The sequence below is a fragment of the Salvelinus sp. IW2-2015 genome, linkage group LG20 (assembly GCF_002910315.2).
Source record: "Salvelinus sp. IW2-2015 linkage group LG20, ASM291031v2, whole genome shotgun sequence".
Lineage (NCBI taxonomy): Eukaryota > Metazoa > Chordata > Actinopteri > Salmoniformes > Salmonidae > Salvelinus > Salvelinus sp. IW2-2015.
The window spans coordinates 11,527,838-11,544,341 of NC_036860.1; the positions used below are offsets into that span (position 1 = coordinate 11,527,838).

Sequence of the window (16,504 nt, forward strand, 5' to 3'; positions counted from 1 at the left end):
AACAATTCCACAACTACTACCTTATACACACACACAAGTGTAAAGGGATAAAGAATATGTACATAAAGATATATGAATGTTATATGCATTTTAAAACAACTGCAAATTAATAGCAGCTATTGTGCATGCAAACAGATAGCCTACTTTTAAGTGAAATGGAACACTGTGTTCTTACATTTGTAATTACACCGTCCTCCTAATAGGGTTTGAGATGGATTTATAAGGGCCCATAGACCTTCATAGGAGTCCATCTGTGAACACACTCTACTTTGGTACCACTAGGGGGCGATCACGACCACCCACTAAGCAGAGCAAGCGTCCCCTCCCACGTAGGACAATGGAATTGTGAAGCCACTCCGGAGCGCGAGCCGAGCAAGGAGTAGGCTTCCGAGGCAGCGCGAAAAGGGAGCAGTCAATGCCAACCTCAAAAGCAATATGGATGAATGGCCACCTAAGTGGAATTGGTGATGTCGCAGTGAGAATGCCACCACCGCACATATCTCGTCTTCTTTGTCTCTTTCTTTTTCTCGGCAATCTTTGGGAAGGACTTGCTAAATCCATTCCGGACCAGGGAGCACTTGGTGAGTTATTCGTAGAGATTCGTCAAGGTTCGAGTTTTGAGGGGAAAGTCTGTGGTGGCGAATATGATAGGCTGCTATAGCTAACGCATTGGATGTTGTTATTATTTGTGCCCCTCTCAGTGATGAGGATGAGTTATTATGTAACCGTCGCGTTTATTCAGCTATAACAGTCTACGCACGAATGAACACAATGTAGTCGCCGCATGCTCTGGTCTTGTGGTTACTTCATTGCAGAATAGGACACAAAGGACACTGAACTGCAGCACCCTCCCCTGATGGGCCATTGTAGGTAAAATCTGTAAATCAATCTAATTTAACGCTAGACTATATATCCGATCAATAGCAGTTGCATTATTCCGTTAAGATGTGCAATAACAATTAGGCTATTAGCTTAGTTCAAACTTCTATACCTGCCCGTTAACTTTATGTAACTCTGGAAGATCCCAACTAGATTTTTTAATTAGCAAACGGTCAATTGTCAGACACCGATGGTTCGTATAACTATAAAAAATAAAAAATCTAAATCAATATAATCATTCCATGCGAGAAAAATAGGCCTATACGAGTTTCAAGTCTTGCAGCCTGTATAGCACAAAATATTGTGCATTTGTGAATGCGAGATGGTCGACAAGCTTGTTTTGGCTACTGTCATCTGCACGCACCCATTGTTGACATTGTTCTTGTTGTTGTTACGTCCCAAGAGGCCTCATGAATGGCCAAAGGACATTATAATTTCAACAATGTTTGTTTTTTGGTTCCCAGGACTTTTGACACATTTCATTTATCCTATTTCAAATCAGTTTCTCAGCAGGAATCATTTCACCATTATTATTAAATAGGCTGTCCTGGGACAGTAGACTATGGTTTGCAATTAAACAGACTGATATAGGCCTACTGTCTGTCATTGTAACTGAACAGGAGAAAGGGGGACTTCCAAGGTGCTTGAAGTGGATGCTAGTGTCAATGCTTGGTAGTGATTTAGCCCCCCTCTCCCATACAGTTCCCTATCCTTCAACTGGTCCAAGCACGGTTTAGTTCAGATACTTTCAATATGTTACAATTCCTTGTAGATGCCTCTTTTTATAGCTAAGCAGGCTTTTAAGAAGTCGTGTCCGCTATCTATATTTCATTAGCWAAGCTGTTTCCCGCCAAAGAAGCCTATTTCTGGAAGAAGTGCTTATTGCTTAGTGCTTTGGACAAGATTGTCAAGATGGGTAGAGCTTCTTAACCCATACAAGTCAAATTCAGTGCCATTTAATATTTTAGCTTCTCTAATCTTATCTATGAATAACCATAGATTATCCATGTGAATACCAATAGCTTCACAGACTGAGCAAACTGGTTGTGGTTGGTCTAATAGTTTGTCCTTGCAGTATAGCTATATAGATTCAACTTTCTTGAAACACTTTCAAACGGGAAATCACATCAGTCTCTAGCACCTTGTCGTTATACCATGTTATTACACCGTGGGTTGATAGAAAGTATCCCACCTGGAGAGACAGGAAATGTTGATTAATTCATTTGAAGATGTTGTCGTCAACCACGGCCACACCTTCGCCCCCATATTGATTTGTCAGACGGTGTTCTTTCATTACTTTATCATAGAGCTCATGACCTCAATCTCTCCTCAGAAGTAGAGGTCCCTTTGAAGCAGTCTGAGAGTTTCCCATCCAAGCTATGTCGAGTCGCTGAAAGAATTAAGGCGTTTGTGGATTGAACTGAGGCCGGTGGGAAAAAGCTTGAGTGTTTCTTTTTTATCGCAGTAGAAGTTCCTTTCTTTTAACAGCTCAGTAGCTCAGCAAGAATGAGATGAATCACCACAGCCTATTTAAAACAGTATCATATTACCAATGAAATGCTTGGTCTAGGAAGTAAAAGGAAATTATTTCAGAGATCAGTGGAGGGTGATGCTGTGGACAAAGTCAAATTGTGCCCGACTGTCGTCTTGGGTCAGCTCCTCCTGAAGATTCATATTTAGTTATGGGTAGATGTTTGGATATGTCCCAAAATGGCACCCTATGTCCGATATGCCCTGGTTAAAAGTAGTGCACTTCATAGGGAATAGGGTGCCATTTGGGATGCAGTTTTTCGGCGCACACTCTCTGCAGCGTCAGTAATCAAGGCGTACATATTAATGATATACTGTTAAAATTAATTATGTAGGGATTAAACCTAGCCATGGGGATGTTATTTATTCATAATTTAGTCTAATAGCGCAATATTCAATGTAAGCCTGATGTCCCCAGAGAGCAGGTTTGTATGGTAGAAGAGTTAAGGATACTTAGAAATACTATATATGAAAATGGTCGTATTTTTCTTTCAAACAAATTTGACTTTTCACTGACATAAGAAATCCTCATATCTGAATTATTGTCCTGAAAAGGAACTTTTGATTCCAGGTCATCTTCAGTATGATGTAAACCGTGATCTTGGTTTGTCTTAACATTATTCCATGCTGAAATCTGAGATCAGAGTGACTGAGTGGAACGTGTCTTCTCTTTGTCACTTGATGTTGTTGCCATTGTAATCTGTCCATGGTGAGTCCTGCCCCTTCCCCTCTCAGTGACCTCTATGTTGTGTCCTACCCAGTTGAGGCAGTTTGTCACATGTCCATTTGTGGCTTTCTTTTGAAGTTCGTGTTTATCTGTCTTACAAGAGCCAGGTGCTGTCTGTCATTCAGACAGAGATACTCATACGATCGTTGATGCTGAAATGGTCCGTCTCCTTGAATTTTCAAACGTCTGAGGCGTATTGCTAGCTACTTAGCGCCTGAGGTTGATGACATTTATTTTGTGAGGACGGAGGCAGTGTTGCTGTTGTTGAGTTCAGGGGTTTATGTAAAAGCATCAGCTGTGTATACTTGCAGACTGACTGTGCCCACTGCCCAGAGCAACAACCAAAGCATGAAAAATKTGTGTTATTCTTGGGCTGTTTCTGCATGACCAACACCTGACTGTTCTAATCGGTCTGACAACCTTTGCAGCCTGCCACGGTCTGCGGACAATAGCCGGCTGAGGCCTGGCCAGGCAGGGGTCTAATGTGAGCTGACTGCCATGGATTTGTGCTGTCTGTACCCCCCATCTTTCTCTCCATTGCCGCTGGGCAGGTGAACCATACAGGCTCAAATTCMTAATTGTTCAGATTCGTAATTGTTTGGCAGAACAGTCCCTTCTGTACCCTGAGATCTAGGTTTTATTGTGTTTTTAATGAGCAGAATTATACATTTTCTTGTTTGTTTTCTATCAATGTCATGGGGTAGTTCAGTGACAGAGTGGTTGTTCTGTATAGCTACACTTCAGGGGTAGTCTGTCCATATCTATACACTGCTGCACCTTGAGCCTCTATGGCAGTGGTCGACAACAGGCGGCAAGTGGGCCAAAACCTTTTTTCGGTCCAGAAAAACTGTACAATCACCAGGAATTTCGCTAAAGTTAGTTTCATTTAGGAAAACTATTCACATGAATAAAACATTTAAACACGTGATCAAGGTATGAATTGATAGTTATTTTAAAATACAATCTATTTTTGGGCTACATTGTGGTCGATTTGCAGTGTACAAATTATTATAATTATGTTTCCGGCCCCCGGACCATACGCTCCAACAAAAATTGTCGGTTGGTGTTTTATCTTTTTATGCCTCCAGCATCCATATACAGTTTTTATGGAGTTTTTCCTTCGTTGTGGTCCCCTTTTTCTGATGGCTTAGGGCGACAACCTCTCCAGGTTATATTATTTGATGTTTAGCCACAAAAGAAATCTGGATTGTGGATCTTTTGAAAATCTCAAAAAACGTCTGGTTAAATTGTGATGTGAAAATGCTGTCTCACTAATCCGTCCAGGGGGAAATAGCAGGCAGTGTAGAGTCGACATACACTTATGTCAAATATGGAAGCAATGTCAAGAAGAGATCAGTTGTAATTAGCAATTCAATCATTTCTTTTTAATTATACATTCTACTGCTGGGAGTGGAGCTGAGACATGGGCAAATGAGTTGGTTTCTACTGAAGAGTCGTAGCCTGGTCCCAGATCAGTTTGTGCTGTCTTGCCAAATCATATGGTCACGATGACCATAGGAGTTGGCAAGACAGTAYAATAATGATCTAGGACCAGGCTAGAAAGAGTGGGTCTATCTGACTCAGGAACTTGCTCTGACTGACATCCTGTATTAGGATTCAGAGCACCGTGGACCAGGACCAGCCAGGCTGTTTTGCTGTAGCGGTAGCCTATGAAGAAGGGGGTCTGGCTGTCTGCCAAGGAATTTTTGCCCAGGCAGCTGTACAGTGGGAGGAATCCGACTGTTGACACCTAACACCCTCTCTCCTCTCAGAGGAGACTAGTAGAGCTGTCTGGACATAGCATAGCATAGTAGCACAGCATAGCACCCCTTTGGAAATATAGACAGCCTAACACACCCGGCGCAGTCCTGCTACGACAGAGACACGCCCTAGTCATTGAAGTACTCAATCTTTTCTTTTATTCTATAGAATGTCTTTATTGGTTGTTCTTAAAGCACAACAAAAGTCATGTCCGTACATGGATTACTTCACAGCAAAAGTTTTCTATGGTTTTTGTGTGCAGGACACAGGTTAATGGTGCTTCTTGTTTTTTAGACCATACAATACTGTATATATAGGTGGACCGTCAGTACACACATGCACTTATTCTTCCTAGGCTGATGATAGCATATTTGAACAAATAGCGTTCGTACTGGACATTTTGGACAAGTCTTTTAAGACCAACAACTGTTTCTTGTTTCCACACAATGGGTGGATCCCTGAACCGTGGCTCTTTCCTCGAATTCTTGCCTTGTGATTTTATTTTCCTCCTAATGACAAGTTTATTCTGGAATGAGATTAATTTACTCCAAAAGTGAGCCTGATAAAATCTAAACAACCTGTCTTGTCTCTAAACAAGGACTGCCAGCAAGCAATTCCTAAATATATCGTTTGACTTGCTATGTAGTATTCAGTTTGGCTAGGATACTCACAGTTCATATCCAACTTTCCTGCCCTTAGTAATGGATGAAATTCTGCTCCTTGGAAAATGTGATATTTGGAAAGGCTTCCAGTAAGAAACCATATCAAATCCTCTGTGGATTGGCATTTAAATCTAAGTCCCCTCATTATTTTCTGTTTCTATTATCTCACTTGTGTTAAGTAGGCTTCCACATTTTAATATGGATTATGTTTGAGAACAGTTGACTAATTTGGCATGTAAGCTTATTTGCCACACATACCCGTTTTATAAAAATGTCCAAAGAGAATTTGCTTCCATATTCCCAAAACACAGTTGGCACACAACGTATTTTGTAAAGAAAGAATGACTCAAAAAGACTGGTAAGAAAATAACCCAAAAAAATTGACGCTCTTATCCAGAGCGATTTACAGGAGCAATGAGGGTTAAGTGCCTTGCTCAAGGGCACATCGAAAGGTTTTTCACCTAGTCGGCTCAGGGATTCGAAACAGCGACCTTTCAGTTACTGGCCCAAGACTCTTACCTGCCGCTTTATGACATTGCAAAGAAAAAGCTAAAAAGTTGCAGGAAAATATGGACACAACAATGTTGTCWGTTTCGCAACTACCCTTTCTCGGTGTGAGGGTGAGTGAGCTACATCGTCGTATAACCATCATGATATCTTTCCTTGATTTATTATGTTGTTAGGTTAACGTATGATCAGCCATAATTCAATTGTGAGATACTGACACTGTACAAGGTTGTTGTATGTATGTCAGTGCCATATACTGTATGGAGATACTGTATGAAAGGCTCTGTGTATGTAATTCACCTCCACATGCTAGTTTCTCTAGCTACTCCTCTTGATCCTCTCACTGACCACATGCAGTACAAGCCGATGTGATRTCCCAGGCCAGCTTTAAACATCTGGGCTAGGCTGCAGAGATCCAAAACATCTGGACATGATGACCAAGTTGTATTACTGCATCCCAGCAAGCTGCCGTGGCCTCACTCTGACCACAGATTATTCGGAGTGTAACCAGATCGTGCAATTGTGTTTTTTGTCCATTCCAGCAGCTGTTTGATTCAGATACAACTCTTTTTCTCAGAGTGCTATGAGTGCCTAAACACCATGTAGATTCAACAGTCTTCTGTGAGTTATGTATTACTATGTAACAMAAAAGCTTTTGATACCATTAATATGTACTAGCTGGGGTTTTGTGTGGGCGCGGGTGAGCGTGTTCTTCGATGATTGCCATGGTAACAAATTGCCGCATTCGGCCTGTTGTGTAGACATCAGGTTCTGTGGAATCGTGACTGTTAACTATGGAAGTATCGGTCATTTGCACGCCACTCATTCGTGTGGTGAAATCATGTGATTTTATTRGATTATTCACCACTTCCTTCTTGTGCAAATGAGCAGAAACAATTACTGTTACCCAGCAATGAAAAGTAGTGACCCCCTTAATGATATGAATCACTGTTCATAATTACAGATCAGAAATTACCATTGGTTTCATATGGAGCAGGATGGCACCGGTAAAGAAAAAGCAGGGACGGTGCATAAACTCTGAGTTGATTGTAACAGTYATGCTTCTACTTCATCAATCAGAAATTGTGCCATCTGTTTATCCTGTTTTCTCATATCAAGTGTATTTTAGTGTCCTCTCCTTTTTCCTCTGTGGTCTTCAAGGGGACTAGCCTCTTGTCACTGGGATCCTGGCTCTCAAGGAGAGCACAGTAGGGSGAACTGTTTGTGGACTTTGGCTTGGAACTGTGTTTTCCTGTTCTAGAACAGCCTTGATGTGTCCTGTGMGGCTGTGATTCCACATGGAACAATGCCCTGCACCTTGGCCAACGCTGTCTGACCGGTGGATGGGTTTCCTCTCTGGGGACACTAAGCAGTAGTTTATGACACTTGGAAATCAGCCATATCAACATATCAACCTGTGTGTACTGCACTGTTAACCTGCTGCTGAGGAAGCTAAAATCTTTTTCATTTAATCGAAACTTTTACTCCTGTAATGACAAGCTAAGCTATCATTGTTTGCAGAGTTAGTCAGAAACCTCCACGCATGTTACGACAAAAGCAGTAAACCATTCACTTTCTAAGCTCATCTCATGCTGGAGAGTGGAGCTGTAATTATTCTGAAATGTCTTGGTAAAGATCTCAATGTTACACATTAAGTGCTTTTGGAGCCCTTCTTGTGTGTAACCAATGATAGCTTTTTTAGCATGTAGGTGGTAGGGTTCAAGCTGAACGTCTCATCCAAAGCTGTAACCCAACTTTAAAGACCCCTAACAACCTTCACACACACCATATAACTCTAACCCTGGGCCCTGGTAGATAATGGTGTTGAGGCCTGAGAGAGATCCTCTCTACTGATGTACTCCAGCTGTGGACCTAACCATGGATCCCCCCCACCCCACCAAGTTACTCTTTCCAGCTCTCTTTGCTCTCTCTGTCTCTCTCTCCTCTCCCCCTCTATGTGCAGCCTGAGGAAGTCCCTCATGATGACTTCCAGCAGGTCGATGCGAGTAGGGAGGAGGTGGAGGTGATTTGGTTTGATTTATCTCCTCTTAACTCTCTCCTCGCCCTTGGTACCTCTACCTCAAACCCTTTGTGTTTCATTTGGGGTAAGAGTGAGTCTCCTTAGATCAAAGAGTTTCCAAGGAGGTTTGACCTTGCTCACAGCAGAAGGACAGACTGTGATTGTGACACGTCAGCCTTCCATCCTATCTGCCCTCTCAGGAAACTCACCCAAACAGTTTTACAAGGCTGTCCAGATTGAGGAAGCCCTTATGGGAAAAAAAAACATGATTTCACATGTGGAAAATCACCAGATTTCACATATTTTGCACATGCAACATTTTATTTTGTAATGTTATTATTATAAATAATGTAAAACCATGTGGTTTTGGAAAACGTCACGTGATGCTATTTCACATGAAGTTCTGTGAAATCTGACTATTCTCTCATCATTGATTACATTTTTTGATCTGAGGGTTTTCAAATTGCTGAGATAAGTACATTTGATCAATGATGAGAAAATTGTCAGATTAACAAATAACTAAAATAGCAGTGCAGATGGCACTCATTTGCTAAGTGCAGAGGGACTTCTCAGGGACTTCTGAGAATTCTACAAAAAAWAWAWWATTACACAGTTTAGCTCAACAGTGTGCCATTTAGCTTAAAGCTAAAATCCTTAATTGAAACAATATCAAAGCTGTCACTCCACCTGTGTTTTGGTGAAAARCTGAGGGATGGGCCTGGAGAAATGTAACCACTCTCAAATTCATAGACAGAGCAAAATTCTATTTTTAGCCATGTCTTGAGGCTATACAGTGTTTGTTTACATTTGTTGTTTACAAACATTGTAGTAAAACAAGCTTGTATTTTGGGTTGAACTAAGCTGAGGCATTTATAAGTTATATTCTTCAAGAATCAATGGGTATATACAGTTGAAGTCGGAAGTTTACATACACCTTAGCCAAATACATTTAAGCTCAGTTGTTCACAATTCCTGACATTTAATCATAGTAAAAATTAGGTTAGGATCACCACTTTATTTTAAGAATGTGAAATGTCAGAATAATAGTAGAGAATTATTTATTTCAGCTTTTAAGTCTAACTAACATTCCCAGTGGGTCAGAAGTTTACATACACTCAATTAGTATTTGGTAGCATTGTTTTTAAATTGTTTAACTKGGTTCAAATGTTTCGGGTAGCCTTCCACAAGCTTCCCACAATAAATTGGGTGAATTTTGGCCCATTCCTCCTGACAGAGCTGGTGTAACTGAGTCAGGTTTGTAGGCCTCCTTGCTCGCACACACTTTTTCAGTTCTGCCCACACATTTTCTATAGGATTGAGGTCAGAGCTTTGTGATGGCCACTCCAATACCTCAACTTTGTTGTCCTTAAGCCATTTTGCCTCAACTTTGGAAGTATTCTTGGGGTCATTGTCCATTTGDAAGACCCATTTGTGACCAAGCTTTAACTTCCTGACTGATGTCTTGAGATGTTGCGTCAATATATCCACATAATTTTCCTACCTCATGATGCCATCTATTTTGTGAAGTGCACCAGTCCCTCCTGCAGCAAAGCACCCTCAAAACATGATGCTGCCACCCCCGTGCTTCATGGTTCGGATGGTGTTCTTCGGCTTGCAAGCCCCCTTTTTCCTCCAAACATAACGATGGTCATTATGGCCAAACAGTTCTATTTTTGTTTCATCAGACCAGAGGACATTTCTCCAAAAAGCATGATCTTTGTCCCCATGTGCAGTTGCAAACCGTAGTCTGGCTTTTTATGGCGGTTTTGGAGCAGTGGTTTCTTCTTTGCTGAGCGGCCTTTCAGGTTATGTCGATATAGGACTTGTTTTACTGTGGATATAGATACTGTTATACCTGTTCCTCCAGCATCTTCACAAGGTCCTAGCACTTTTCGCACCGAAGTACGTTCATCTCTAGGAGACAAAGCGYGTCTCCTTCCTGAGCGGTAAGACGGCTGCGTGGTCCCATGGTGTTTATACTTGCGTACTATTGTTTGTACAGATGAACGTGGTACCTTCAGGYGTTTGGAAATTGCTCCCAAGGATGAACCAGACTTGTGGAGGTCTACAATTTTTTGCCTATCAGAAGCTTCTAAAGCCATGACATCATTTCTGGAATTTTCCAAGCTGTTTAAAGGCACAGTCAATTTAGTGTATGTAAACTTCTGATCCACTGAAATTGTGATACAGTGAATGATAAGTGAAATAATCTGTCTGTAAACAATTGTTGGAAAAATTACTTGTGTCATGCACAAAGTAGATGTCCTAACCGACTTGTCAAAACTAGTTAACTAGTTAAAATTAGTTAACAAGAAATTGTTGGAGTGGTTGAAAAACAAGTTTTACTGACTCCAACCAGGTGTATGTAAACTTCCGACTTCAACTGTATCATTAATTGATAAGTCCAAAAATGGATATAGCCACAAAGGATTCCAGCTTTAAAAACCCCATACCATTTCATTACTTACCTTACCAGAAAAACGTGTGAAATCATATTTTCACATATGAAATAACTGTTCACACGTTGAGCTGAAATGTTCATGTGAAAACATAAGAGACACATGTGAAACCATATGACACCATWTGTTCACATGTATTCAATGTAGTTCACATGATACCGCCACCTTTTCACATATGAGGAGAATACCATTTTTCACCTCACATGTGAATTGCAGTTTAACAAGAAATTAGCATTTGTTGTTTACAAACATTGTAGTAAAACATGCTTGTATTTTGGGTTGAACTAAGCTGATGAGGCATTTATAAGTTATATAATGTTTTCACAAGTTAAAAACATTCCAAGCTTGTCATGTGTAGTTTCATGGTATCACATGTTGAAATGTTGCATCCCCATTTATTTCACATTAGATCATGTTTTCACATGTGCTCAAATGTTTTCACATGTGTAGTTTCTTGTTATCACATGTTGCTTTTACATTTTGTCACATTATCACATTAACTTCACATAAGATCACGTGAAATTCATGTGGTTTTTCCGTAAGGGAAGTTCTTACCCCACTTCAGATACACATTCTAAGGAGCTATTCATCAGTCAAAGTGCTCCACCATATCCCCCAGTCTCAGGAGAGCTCTGTCTGTCCGTCCGTCCTGCCCAGAGTCTGCTGGCTACTGATGAGGGTCACAGGCAAGGACAGACATTCCTGCATGGCTGGGGTCTGTATGCTCCTGCTCCCCCCACCTCTCTCTCCTTTAACAAACAAGACCGCCATCTCTCTTTGGCTCTCCCTGTGGCCCGTGGAGCCCTTGTCACTGCATTGCATTCTGGAACAATTACTGCTTGCACCGAGACCACCTGATAGTGAGTGTGTAATCGATGGCACATTTTAACAAGAAGAGACCGCAGCAGTGTGTATAGGCATCGGGACAGAGGAGCTAAAGACACACAATGAAGATGATCTCCGTTTTACACCCTCGTTCAGTGGAGGCATCATCCTCAGTGAATTTCATAAAAATAGTGAAACATTAAAAAAGTTATCCTTTTTAGATTCAACTGAATATATTCACATCACCAAATAATTGATTAAAACACACTGTTTTGCAATCAAGGTCTGCAGTAGCTGCCGGAACTCTATAGGGTAGCACCATGGTATAGCCGGAGGACAGATAGTTTCCGTCCTCCTCTGGGTACACCGACTTCAATACAAAACCTAGCTCATGATTCTCACCCCCTTCCAAAGACATCCACAGTAATTATGACAACTTCCAGAGGACGTCCTCCAACCTATCAGAGCTCTTGCAGCATGAACTGACATGTTGTCCACCCAATCAAAGGATCAGATAATGAATCTAGCTAGTTTGCACAGCAGTGCATACAATGAAGAAGCAAGAGAGAGAAAGAGAGCTAGCTATATTTCTTTTTTTTTCTCACTTTCACTTAGCTAGTGAATGCAGCTAGCTTGTTCAGCCTACTCAAACAGGCAGCTAGCTTGTTCAGCCTACTCAAACACCAGGCTCTAACGGCGAGGGATGCTATGTTAGATAGCTGGTTATGGCTATCCAACACTGGAACTCTTCCAAGTTAAGGTAAGCTTTTGGTTTTATTAATTTATTGCAACCCGAGGGGCCAACGGTGTAATTACTAAACTGCTATCTGACTGTACACTGTACTGCATGATTCTAGCGGGTTTACAAACATGTTAGTTATAGTAGTTATGTTGACTATGACTTTAGGTAATTTGGTGACAACGATGTAGGCTGTGTGTAACAGTTATGATATGGGTTTGCTTGGATTTTCTTTTTTTTCCACCTGATCTGAGACAGCTGATGTGTTGTGGACTGAAGTCCACAAGCAAAGGGAAAAAGTAAGAGAGTGCGTAGATTCGAGTAGGAGTTATACAATGAGCAAAAATTATCATGCTGTTTGTATGTGGCTGCTATGAAAGTGAACTGTGTTTGCGTGTGATCAAGTGTGTATTCATTCCGCCGATTCTGTTGAAAAACATTTCTTAAATTGAAGCAAACAGAACCAAACTGGGATTACAATAGAAACTCTCTTTTGCAATTGTTGGACTAATGATTACACCCTAGATCAGCTTGATGCAGGCAAGAGTGTGCAAGGCGGTATTGAATGTGTCACTGTCTGTCACCTTGATTACTCAAATGAATTCCCATGACCTATGTACCTATGTTATAAACTTTCATTCATAGGCGAAGTTAGATTGTTGCAACCTCATGATGGGTATAGGGAAAATTTGAGTATCATTTTGTAGCCTAAACCTATTGACGTTACATTGAGCTGGGTGAATGGAATATGAATGACAGTCATATTCTGTAATAGAAATAAGGCCATGCTCAAAAAGAAATACTCCTCCCTCATCTTAAACGTCACCGACCGGCACTGTCCTCGTTCACCCCATAAACCTCATCGTTAGTAACCCACACGTATGCTTGAATAGGTTTGTGCATCATGTCTGGGGAGGCTAAAGAAAGAAAGTGTGTGAACGTTGAATAACAGATGATTTCTATTCAAATAGCCTACAGTACCTCAATCAGCAAAATCACCAATTTATATTGAGTTGTGTAGTGTGAGCGAGTTGTCATGTGACTAGATGAGATTTGGCCCGTAGCCAGAATGAGATGGCTCAGATCAGATCGTGGTGGGTAATGTGTGTGTTAAACAATGGAATGGAAATGAGCCTACTGTACATACAGGAAGAGCTGGCTGTGAGCAAACATGGAAATGGGACGTTGTTGGATTGCAGGAATACTTACCTTCCTTTTCCAAGGCCACCCTGCTGCTCAGCTTCCCTCAGCCTTTTCTGAATACCCATCTGCAGAGGGAAGGAGGGAGGGAGGTGGGAAAAATAGAGAGGTACCAGAGGGAGGGAGAGAGAAAGAGGAGTGAGCGAGGATGGGGGAGCCTATTCTCATTGACGAAAGTTGGAGAGGCACTGCAACAAGATTTTAATTGACATAATATGTACATACAGTTTTCAATTTACATCACGTCTTTGCCTTACCTTTCGTTGAAGCTGGCAACATGACATTCTTGCTCTGCAGCTCCAATTTGCCTTAAACATCACAGTAGCCACTAGCCAATAAACAAGTGTAATGGAGTTAAGAATGTGCCATAAGCTCACTCCAGAGCTAGCTTGAAATGTTGCGGATGGAGCCATCCAATCAGTAACTATTAGGTGTCTCAAACTGTTGGTACGTTGTCAAGGAGGGCGGTCACGTGTGTTGCAAAGCAGAGGATCACTGGTTCGAGCACAGTATGGGGCAATTGGACAGTGGAGGAAGCTAAGCACACTGATCCCCGCAAGCAACTTTTCATCTAAAACATAACACTTTTACACTCTTAAAATAATACAACCAAACCATATTACACTTTTGAATATTGCAACAATTCACAACCATATGCAAACAATTAAAGGGTTTATTTCTTGTTCGTACATGCATAAAATGAGCTTACATAGCTGGCTAGCTAGTAACGTTTGCATATCAAACATGAATATTGACCCCTCTCATACGAATATATAGGTACAGTAACTTTATCAAACAGTGTCGTTCATAGTATAATAGCTACAGAGCTTGCTAGGTAGCAAACTAAACTCAATTATTTCTGCATTCTCCTTTGCTACATCGTAATAGCTGCATTAGCTAGTTAGCTGAATGCTGACGTTAGGGGACATTAGCTGAACCATAGCTAGATAGCACTTAGGCCTACATTACAACTTCAGCGTATTACATGAAAGGTTCACCCATTTTGAATGTTATATTATTTTTGTGCATCTCTGAGTGATGTTCTATTGATTCCCTGGGTCATTTTATGTTTTCATGTGTATCTGAATTATTGGCTTTCAAGCAGGCAAAATGCACGCCAGTATGACATAGCACTGTGATAAAGTCGCTCTCACTACACTGGAAGTTAATAGGAATACGATTTTTAGATTGCGAAAACGTCTTTCATACATGTCAGATTTCAATACTGGCTGATGTCATAACTCTGGAGGATGTCTTCTCTCGAATAAGCCATTGATCATATTTTTGCGATATTCCTACCTCGAGAAATTTGTAATTTAATGGAGGGTCTAGCACATTTTTCCTACTTGTCTGCCTCTTTAGTCCAGGGTGCATTGCATGGTGCCGTTGCCAGAGATATTATAGAAATGAGATAGGAATCCAATGAATGAAGGATTGTATAACGCCCGACTGGTCGACCAATCTGTGTCACGCGGTTGCTAAGAAAATCTCAAAAGTACGAAATTGAATGATTCCAAAGCTATACGATATTACAGATGGCAAGTTAATTATCTCACATCTCAGAAAAGATGTTGACGAAATTCATGCACATGTTGGGTTTTTGAGCTAGCGCTCAATAGACTCCCATTCACTCCTTGAAGGAGAGCACTCCTCGTCCCAGAATCGTCCAGAATGCAACACGTGGACCATTGGCGTAGCATTTTCAACGTTTCCGATCTCCTCAAAAGTTTATCTACCGTGGCAAATGTTAGACTCCACTCTGTGAGGCACATTGATCTGCAGGTTGAACATGGTGAGATTGTAGAGTCCTAATTTGATAGCTGTAAAATCACCTAAACAAACTGCGCTAACTAGCTACTTTACATGCTGATATTGCCTTTGGTATTGTGTGTAGTTACATTTGCTAGCGTGCACGAACAATAAATAAACCCTTTAATTGTTTGCATATGGTTGTATTGTAGCGACCCGCACAGACAGCTGTGTGTTATGTGTTAGGCTAGGAGGTGGTTGTGTTGTACTGACCAGTACCCGGTGTTCGCGGGGTCCGACATGTCAATCAACCTGCTATCTGCCAATCACGGGAATGCCTGGAATGTTCTGATGCCGGGCATCCTGGTGGTTGGCGGAGTGGCGTGGAGGGGGGGTGGAGCATTGGAAGTTAAGACCAGGTTCAGCCTTTGTTCTCTCTCTCTTACGTCTGGGCTTCACAAGAGAAGGTCACGATTGGCTTGTGGGTTATCTGTCATCTATTTGGCGTGTGCTACGGCCCAAACAGTAGCCTGTGTAAAGTTGGTTTAATAAACCGTCAATTCGCAAACTCAAGCCTCTGTCTGGACAATTGTTCATTTATGATCTAGTCAGGTCATTACATTGGTGTCAGAAGTAAAAACCTTGATACAAGTTAGCCAGCTAGCTAGCTGACTTATGTGGCTAGCTACCGTAGGTGAGAACGGGGATTGAAAATGCTTCGAGGGAATCCGAAAGTGAAGGTGGAGGTAGGGGACGATTATGGCCAAGTAGGTGCGTGTGAATGGACGTCGGGGGTTCTGTCTGAGGAGATCGCCAGGGCGTCGGAGCGCAGAGGCCGCTTGAGGGAGGACGTTAGAGCGATGGCKGCTGAAGCGGGCATGAGTGCTTCGTCGACTGTATTTCGCGCGGATTCTGGTGGGCGGACCGAAGTGGTGACGTCGACGCGGCGTGACGAGGAATCTGGGGCTCAGGATGTAAACAAACATGGCGGCGCCCAGTTCCCGGCTGCGTCCGTATCTGTTAAGACCCCGAAGTATTCCGGTAAGGCGGATTGGGAAGCTTTTCATGCTCAGTTTGAACTGTTAGCTCACGAGATCCAGGCCTGGGTCTGTATGCGCAGCTCCGTAGGAGAGAGCGCCTGTATGAACTGGTCCCGTGCTAGCTCGCTCTGCACGGAGGGGGCATGTGAGCATATGCCCGCCGAGAGAGGCTCTCAATGTCATTAGCTAGCACCCGTAGAGGCTCTCCAGGCTGCCTGCGTCTATTACTCAGTTCGGAGCGCAGTAGCCCGGCTGTACACACTGTCCATAGCGCCTCCTCAGTGCTCCCACTAAGCACCATAATCATGCCTGTCCTCGGGGCTAATCAATATCAAACAGGCCGAGCTTCATCCGTGAGGCATAAAGCCAACTGCAGTGCCTTTCTTCATCCGACCACCCCCTAAAA

The 16,504-nt window shown here is 42.0% G+C and overlaps 1 protein-coding gene across 1 annotated transcript in view; it reads left to right on the forward strand.

The window, feature by feature from the left end:
- Positions 1-362: 362 nt before the first annotated feature.
- The window catches only part of LOC111980621 (protein FAM171A2-like), a 68,742-nt gene continuing 52,600 nt past the window's right edge, over positions 363-16,504 (forward strand). The window contains exon 1 of the mRNA XM_024011455.1: positions 363-581. Coding sequence (XP_023867223.1) covers positions 416-581 — 166 coding nt within the window. The 5' untranslated portion in view covers positions 363-415. The remainder of the gene's footprint in view (positions 582-16,504) is intronic.